Here is a 9,231-nt window from a genome sequence, read left to right on the forward strand (position 1 = left end):
ATTTTTATCACTGTATACTTACGTTATTAAACATATATAACTCACTTATACTTGAATCTTATCTTATTATATTGAAACAGAAATTCAATCCAAGATTCCAAAGAGCAAATTAAATCACTTGAAAAAATGATCCAAGATTCTAAAGAAACGGATTCTCCTGAGCATCAACTCAGGGAAAAAAAAAGTCAAGAATTAGATCAAATCCTAAAAGAACAGAAAGAACTTGTTATTAGGTTAGATAATATCAACATTATAATCAAAGATAATCCTAAAATCCTGAATGAAAATTTATCAAGTGCTAACCAAGAATTATCTATTTGGGAAGATAATGTCTGTAGTCTAAGACAATGGATCAAAAAAAAAATGCCTGGAATTTCTGAAAAAGAAATCAATAATAACTTTGGACTTCCAGATGATGACTAACTTTACATTTAATAATAAAAAAAAACTTTTTCCTTTTCACAAAATTCCCATAAATTATGGTTTAACGATATTTGCATGCAGTGCTTTATTTTTTTTTTTTTCTTAAAACTGTCATTATTTGCATGTGGAAAATGTTAATAATTAACTTGTCCACATAAGCATGTGATTACAGTATGAATATATGGAAATACCGGTATAGGAGAAAATTGAAATGAGAAAAAAGTGGATAAGAAAAATTGCAATAACTAAAACTAGTATAATAGAATTTAATATAAAAACTAAATTAGAATTATGTTATTTGCGTTATTTAAATCAAAGAAGAGATTGTTATATAGTAAATAATGGAGAATCTAATTACAAAGCAACTGAGTTACTCAGCAGCATTTTCTGACTCAAGATCTTTATTTTTACTGGATTCATAATCATTAATATCACAGAAAAGATCAAGGTCTAGATTTCTGAATTTACGAATTACTCCGTTTTCCTCAATTTCAATAGGCTTTGATTCAGTCTGGAAAACTTTAGAACCTCTTTTATTCTTGGATTCATAGCCTTGGCTATCTTCTTTAAGGTCAACAAAGAATGATGAATCCACTTTTGCCTTAATTTCCGTGACTGAATTTAAAGTATCCTTATTCTTCTCAAGTACTGAACAATCCAATGTAAGATTTTGAACAAATTCAGGAACCTCTTGTCGAAGAGCATTTCTACAAGATTCCTTACGTTGTAGAAACCCATATAGCCAAAGTTTCAAATAATTTTCTGTTGATCCAATCCTCTTAAAGTCAACAGAAAATTGAGAATTGTTCTTACATGAATAATCCCAAAGACTACGCCATTCTGGATTTCCAAGAAGATATCTACTATTACCTACAATCCATAAGTTATATTTTGCTCTTGTTAAAGCAACATTTATACGCCTCCTGTCTGCAATAAACCCTGCATTTGTCTTCCTATCATCAGCGTTATTCAGAGAATCTTCTTCTATATACTGAGATCTTACAACTGAAAATATTATAAAATCTTTTTCTTGACCTTGAAAACCATCAACTGTTGAAACATCAATAGGACAAATAGTTTCAGGACTTAGTCCAAACTTCTCTTTGATTTTCTTCCTTATAATTTTAACTTGTTCATTATATGGAGAAATGACTGCAATCCTTTCATACCATCTTTTACTGGGTTCTCCCAAGTCTGTATTTTCTGTTAACTTCTTTTGATGTTCATAAAGAATAAGCCCTAGAAGCTCCAAAATCTGGCAAACAAAGTCTGCTTCTAGTGGATTTGAAATCGATTTTCCCTGCTCCTCTTCTGAATTCACTGAAAAGAAAGTGAAAGGTTTAAAAATTGGGATATCTTGCCAAGCTACAACAGGAGCTCTTGTTTCGAGTATATCCTTATAATCATGTAATTCTCCGTCATAAAAATGCTTCGAGGGGAAAGCAGAAATCTGTGGATGCATTCTATACTGAACACTTAGCATTACTACCTGTTGTCCGCTCATTTGAAGTCTCTGGAAAAGAGAAATGTCATATTTTCGTTCTATTGCTCGTCTTGAAAGTACTGTTGCTGGAAGCTGTTTTGGATCCCCAACTAAAATCAGTCTCTTACATCCAAGCTTCAATGGAATCAAAGTAGATAATTCAACGCCTTGAGAAGCTTCATCAATTATAACAGTATCAAATGACAATGCGGTCCTGTCACCACTTCCCGCGGCCTGCATTCTGCCATTCTGACTTAGTATTGAAATTAGCTCCTTGCTCCCACATACTGAGAGAGTTGCACAAACAATTTGGGACTCTTGTAAAATCTTCCACTGAGTTTGCTGACGTATTTCTTGTTTACAATTCTTTGCATCAAATCCATTTCTTTGTAGTCTTTGTTGTAACTTGTACTCTAAACTTAAGTCATGCAAATCTGGGTGAAAATTTGGTCCCGCCCTAACTAATGTGGGGGAATAATATTCACCGGTATTGTCTAATATACCGCCTTCTCCAGTTATAGGATTCCTGACTAGTTTTCTAACAATGGCGTCAATGGCAGCATTAGAAGGAGCGCAAACAAGTAATTTTCGAGGCCCCATTTTTCTACTACTAGTGTCCAAAGTTACTTTTTTAATTTCAACTTTGTTATTCCTGAAAATCCTGAGATTTTTCATTTCTGAGTCATACCAAGGTACGTAGTCTGGATCGTAACACCAGGGTTTAGCTCTAAGAATTGGTGCATACATTTCTGGGATATTTTCTTCATTAGATTTCCTTTTCTTAGTTTCAATATTCTCTTCATTGCTACTGTCTTCTGAAACATTCTTAACTTCAAATGTTGATGATAAGAGGGCGCTAATGATTCCAATAATTGTTGTAGTTTTACCAGTCCCAGGTGGACCTTGAATAAGACTTATTCCACTATATTTAAGACACTCGTTTAATGCGCTCATTTGAGAAGGATTATATTTTTCTTTTAACTTTTCCTGCAATAAAGTGGGAATTTTCATAGTGTGCTCGCATTTTAAGCCTCTGCACAAAAGCTCATCTTTTAATAAAAGATCCGGAAGTGAAAATAAACCACTAAGCTCTCTATAGTTGGTTGAAAATGAGGTTATTCTTGATAAATACCAAGATTGAGAGGAGCTTTGTGACAAAGCATTGGAAGTATCTTGTCCAAACTCCTTATTTCCCAATGAATCACTGAAAGATTTCATTCTCGAAACCAACCTATCTTGACTAGTAAAAGATGCTATCTTTCTTTTCATTGTTTTATCATCAACATAATAATTAGGATTTAAGACTGTGATAGTTACTCTCCCATTTGAATTTGAACCTTGAACTACCCCTATTACGTGCTTTAAATTATCATCAAATTCCTCCGACTTAAACTCAGGGTCAAATATGATCAGTACTAAATCTTGTGGAGAAAAGTATATTAATTCATCAGCCCTCCTTCTTTCAAAGACCAAGGTTAGAAAGTTCGACTCTTCCAATTTATTTGAATTATTAGCTCTAATATCCTTGAGTGAAAAAGTGTCAAAGTCACTCATCTCTATTTGTTTAGCTCTCTGAATAGATTGTTGGCATTCCAACAAAAAGAGTGGAAAAAAATAATCCAAATACTCTTTAGAAGTAGCAAATCTTGTTGGGTTATCTCTAACTTGACAAGTTTCTCCAGAAATATCAAACGAATTAACGATATCTGGCCTTTCCACCCCAAACACTTCCTCCTTAATATCTTTAAAAAAATCCCAAGCCAATAAAATACTGTCGAAATTGCTAATTGAGTATATTGACCCCAAATCCGTATCAATTTCTACTAATTTGGCTTCATTATTTGATTGACTAGCCTGTCTCTTTTTTGTCATCTTAGCCTTAGTCCCCTAATTCTCCACTTTCATATCTTAGTGTTCAACAGTGATCCTTTATTTCCGAGTAATATTTTTCCTTAATAGTATTTATATTTTCTCCTCGTAGAACTAATTTCACTTGTAAAAATTGACTTCGAATATCCCGCCAAAACTTTGGAACTTTGCAAGGCAACCGAAATTAAATTATAGAAAGCATGCAAAAAAAAAATAAGGTGAATATTTGAATTCAGAATAGGTTGACGAGATTATTGAAGGCTGGAATTTAGATAGTGAAAGCAATATTAAGATTTACCTGTCTTATATCGAAGTTGAAGTTGAAGTTGAATTTCAGTAATTGAGATTTTTTGTTTAATTATACATATGGTTGCCAGCATATGGATTAACTTGATAAAAAGCTGATGATGAGTTTGATGGGAAGTTAAATTGGGAATGATAGTATGGGTGGCTTGTGGAAACGTGAGAAGAAAATATATTTGGTATAGGATCTCCATTCTCGTTAATAAATGTAATATCATTACTTGGAGGAACTTGAGATAAACTCTGATATGGGGCGTTGCTTTCAATATGAATAGGCATTGTAGTACTACCAAGAATCTTTTCAGGCTCTCTAATATGAGTAAAGAAATCCAAATTATCCCAGGAGTTATTCTTGGTAAAGTAGGCAAAAGCACTTCGAATACAAGTGGAAAATGTCCTCCCCTGCATGTCATAACAAAATCCTTCTGTATTACGTCCAGCAAATCTCTTCTTAATTGCTTCAGGTTTCTTATAATACTCATAAAATGTCACGTTAGACATGATTGATTTAACATGTCTGATAAATAGATACAATACGAAAATCATCCATGGGATATTCATAATGCTATTGAACATTATTAGAGCAAACCAAGGATCAGATGTCATGAAGTAATAGGCTTTTTCGTGGAAATAGATACCCTCAGTGTCGCCAACTCCAAGGAAAAGATCTCCAGTCTGCATTGTAAACCAGTTATTATTCGAATCAGTGGATGAAATCTTTTTGAGAGATGCTGAAAACTTGAATCTGAAAGAGCAATATTGTTGGAACAAGTAGTAGTAGAGAAAGAATGAGATTGTGAGAAACTTTAGGAAGAAGAAGAATGCTCTTTGATTCCCATAGCCAACACAAGAATCAATCCATACGCAATGATGGTCAAATCTTTGTATACAATATCCGCAATCTGAACAATGATGTCCTCTAAATGGCCTTTCTGTTCTGCAAGTAACACATATTTTTGGTAAAACTGGAGCAGTCGAATTTATTGGTTTTCCTTCAACAATATCAATATAAATCTTTGAATTATTAGATTGCCTTTCCTTTGCAACAAAAGGCATCAGCCCAATAATTTCATTGGAAAGTTCAATTTGTCTGCTAATGTGATTATTATATTTTTCTCTATACTTGCTAATGTTAAAATGATCGCCATTAAATAAGAGTTTGTTCATGTCAATAAGTTGATTATTAAGCTGAATCTGTTCATTTTCCTTAAGCATTAAATGATAAATACTGGAATTCTTACCCAGCTTATTAGCTTGCGGAGTTAGCAAAGGTAAGTAAAGTCCATGTGACTCTAATAAAAGTAATTTATCGCGTGGAAGTTTGGGGATTATTTTTTGATAGATTGGATGTTTAACATAATTATCATTTCCAATATTTGATAACACCCAAAATAGTTGAGCTGCTGCAAATAAAATTATCCAGGTATAGAAATAACCTAGGTAAATTCCATCCAAGTATTCTCTATACGATTTAAGGGTGCTGACCATAATAAAAACTACCAATAAATTCAGAATAGAAATAAACCAGTAGTATACAGCATATGGGTTTCTAAGTAGGGAAATCCTTCCAAATAATTTATTATGATAATACCAAAAATTAAGCATTAATGCCAACCAATAATTTTTCCTAGTCCAGCAAATCTGGAAAGCAGTATTGCCAACAGCCGGATTTTCGTAATTTGAATAGGATATTAGATGAATTAGACCTAAATCGCACAAAAAGCTAACTGTTTCATCATCAACATCTCCTGAACAGGCAGCATGTAGTAATGTATTCCCTTTATGATCTCTATGTCCTATGTTTGCTCCATGACTTATTAGCCATTGAATAATACCGTAATTTCCTCTTTTAGTTGCCCAGAATATAGGAGTTTGTCCTAAAATATCCTGCTCTTCTAGAGAATATCCTTGAAGATAAAGCCATTCCATTACTCTCAGTAAGTCTTGAACTCTACCTTCGGCCACTTCTGATGCAGCAGTGAGCATTAATCCAAACTGGTTCCTATTTTTAACATAAAAAATTTTGTTCCCATGTTTTTCATATAAATATTTTAGCATGGAAAAGTTTCCAGATTTAATACAGTAATGCACAGTTGTATCTCCATTAATATCTCCCATAAATGGATCACACCCTAAGCTCAATAAGTGAATTGAAACATCGTCCCATCTATAATATACAGACCAGTGGAGCGCATTTGATTCATTCAAAATGCCAGTATTCCCTGTTTCTATTAATTGTTGAATAATATTATGTAGTGTGTTTTTATCTCTTCTTTGAGCCGCTATTGCTAACTCGTTAGCAGTGTATTCTGCTTCATAACAGTTCGACCTTTTACTCAGTTCCATCAGGCCAACATTTCACTATTTTATATAAAATTTGGCAATACTGGGTCGAACTTAAATTCTCGATATTTAGCTAATTGATTCTTGTTACCTATTCAAACTTGGTCTTTTTTTCTTTTGGTGATCTTAATTTTTTTTTTTTTTTATTCTGTTTCCGCCTAATTAAATCTATTGTTTTTGCATTGCCCCACCAAGCTCCCCACAAATATATTTCTACCTTGTCCCCTCATTAAAATATTAATTGGGAATAAAAAGTCAATTTTTTTTTCTAGATTAAATCTTTTTAAAATAACTAGCATCTTAATTTTTAATTTAAAAAAAATCCTCAATTTCTAATTAAAACTGAAAATCTGTATTATCATGCCGGTAAATTTATTGCTAAAAAAATGTTTGCCAAAGTGCATGTGCATGTGGATAACCTGCATGCGCTCCTTTTGAAAATGGTTAGACTAATATAAAAGTCCCCAATGATCGAAAGAATAATTTTAAAAATATATACATTTATATGTTTACATTAAATTCATATCTTGTTTTCATATTAAAAACTCATTAATTTGTCAATTATTTAAAGTAAAAAATTCAAATTTTGTATGTCATCTGTTGTCATTTTTTTTTATAATTCCAATGTCATGTGGACAAAAATTTATGCAAGTGTTTTAGTACCGGTGCATTTTCATGTGGAACTGCTGCCACGCCGGTATTGCAATTTTGTACATGCAAAATGACACGTGTTGTGTGCAGTCTTGTTGCAAATTTTTAGAAAAAAAAAATTGACTATATTTAAATACGTGCATGGGTATATATATAATATATGAATTTTATTAACAAAGAAGAAAATAATGGGATTTTGAGAGTATTAGGGAAAAGGACAGCATAAAAGACTGCTCAATTTTCTCACAAGAGAAGAAAAAAAATAATTAGAGTTTGTCTTTTATTCAATTATAAAGTGCTTTCATCTTGAAATAATAATTTGCAGAAAGAATCAAAAAATTGAGAAAAAAAAATTAAGTATCAAAATATATATATTTATATATGAATTTGTTTATTCAATAATTAACTAATATTTTACTAATTAATTTAATAATAATTAAAGAAAATTATTAAATCTATTTTAAAAAAAAAAAAAACAAAGAGTCTACTTTGACAAATTAGTAGGGATGTGTTAATATTTCAAGCTACTGAAGAAGAAAACTAATGGTTTCAATTTTGAATAATTTAGAAAACATTTATTTCCTACTTCAAGTCTCACCAATTGTACAAGTTCACACTCTGAGGGCAAACGTGAGATACAGAATAGGTCCTGAAGATGGAATCACAGACGTTGATATTTCATATCCGGATCCACCACCTTGCATTACAACAAGTTTTGACCTATGGATTAAGAATGAGGATCGTGAATTTAGGCTTACAAGAAAAGGAGACAACAATCAAGCAGAGTCATGTAAATACTTTTACAAAGATTGTGTTACAGGATCTTATTTACCAATCCCACTATTTCCAGATATTATTGTGGTTTCTTCTGGTACTAAATTAAGAGTAATGACATCTCAACCAAATGAGTGTAATATTGCATTTGTATTGAAAACCCAGGATGTTTCCGATTTGATTGGTTCAAAGATTATGTTCAATACTGAAATCCAAGCTTATAAAATTAATTCCAAGGAAAATTCTCATAAAATGTTAATAGATGAAATATCTAACTCAAAAACTAAATATAAAGATACAACCGAAAAAAAGCTTCAAGAGGATATGGGAAAAAGCTATTTGGTTTTTACTGAGGCTTCACTTGGAAAGGGAGGCAATGGAGAAGTATTTTTAGGCTTAAACAGAGAAACTTTTGAATTTGTTGCTGTTAAATCAGAAATGTCAGGTTCTCTTTCTAGGGAAGCAGATTATTTGGAGAAATGCAAAAGTGATTATGTTGTAAGAAAATTAGATTGGTTTCAAAATAGAACCGACAATAGAGAGTATTTGATTATGGAACTATTTCATGGAGGAACAATACGTCAACTTTTAAGATTTAAATACAAAAACGGTCTTCCAATAAACTCTGTGAGAAATCTAATGTATACTTTATTGGTTGGAATAAGTCAAATGCATTCAAAAGGAGTTGTTCATAGAGATTTAAAGACAGCAAACTTGATGTTAACTGATGTTGTACGGGATATTAATACTTGTAACTCTCAAATGAAAATATGTGATTTGGGAAACTCAGGAATGTCAATTGGTGGAAGACTCAAAGGACATTGTTGCACATGCTTTGCTACAGCTCCTGAAGTATATTTAAATAATGACTATGATGAAAAGGTTGATATGTGGTCTATTGGAACTATTTTATATGAATTAATTACAGGTCAAAGATTGATTGAATGCAATCATCAAATCCACTGCAATGCAAATGAAAAGATACTTCGATTTGATTTTTCAAATATTGAAAAAAAAATTAATGAGCATATTTCAACTCATTATACTTTTGGAGATGTTAATTGGGTTGAAGATCTAATTGATTTATTAAGAAGATTGTTAGAAAAAAGTCCCTCAAAAAGAATTTCTGCTCAAGAATCTTTATCTCATCACTTTTTTACAAATTACCAACCAATAACAATAGATAATTCTTGGAAATGTACAACGAAATTGCAGTTAATTAAAATTCTTGATGAAAATATTCCAGTTCAGCACGAATCAGAAGAAGCAAATACATATCTTCCGAATTGTAAATGCTGCTCAAATCAAATGAATATAAATCATCATTTTAATTATAATATTGCCCCAACTTCAAGAATATCATCAAGTTGTTTCCCAAGTTTAAA

At 31.7% G+C, this 9,231-nt stretch overlaps 4 protein-coding genes across 4 annotated transcripts; 2 read left to right on the forward strand and 2 right to left on the reverse strand.

Moving 5' to 3' along the window:
• Positions 1–126: 126 nt before the first annotated feature.
• Chro.10105 (hypothetical protein) lies at positions 127–423 on the forward strand. Its single annotated transcript, XM_660970.1, has 1 exon — positions 127–423. The coding sequence occupies one exon, from the start codon at positions 127–129 to the stop codon at positions 421–423; it is 297 nt and encodes a 98-aa protein (XP_666062.1).
• Positions 424–793: 370 nt separating this feature from the next.
• Positions 794–3,778, reverse strand: Chro.10103 (SEN1 protein). Its single annotated transcript, XM_660971.1, has 1 exon — positions 794–3,778. The coding sequence occupies one exon, from the start codon at positions 3,776–3,778 to the stop codon at positions 794–796; it is 2,985 nt and encodes a 994-aa protein (XP_666063.1).
• Positions 3,779–4,129: 351 nt separating this feature from the next.
• Chro.10101 (binding protein) lies at positions 4,130–6,424 on the reverse strand. The annotated part of the gene is made up of 1 exon (XM_660972.1): positions 4,130–6,424. One exon carries the CDS (start codon positions 6,422–6,424, stop codon positions 4,130–4,132), a length of 2,295 nt encoding a protein of 764 aa, XP_666064.1.
• Positions 6,425–7,615: 1,191 nt separating this feature from the next.
• On the forward strand, positions 7,616–9,231 carry Chro.10100 (hypothetical protein; the record flags this gene model as incomplete). Its single annotated transcript, XM_660973.1, has 1 exon — positions 7,616–9,231. A coding segment is annotated over one exon (1,616 nt), but the record flags the coding sequence as incomplete, so codon positions are not given.

This window comes from Cryptosporidium hominis (assembly GCF_000006425.1).
Source record: "Cryptosporidium hominis TU502 chromosome 1 CHRO011040, whole genome shotgun sequence".
Taxonomy (NCBI): domain Eukaryota; phylum Apicomplexa; class Conoidasida; order Eucoccidiorida; family Cryptosporidiidae; genus Cryptosporidium; species Cryptosporidium hominis.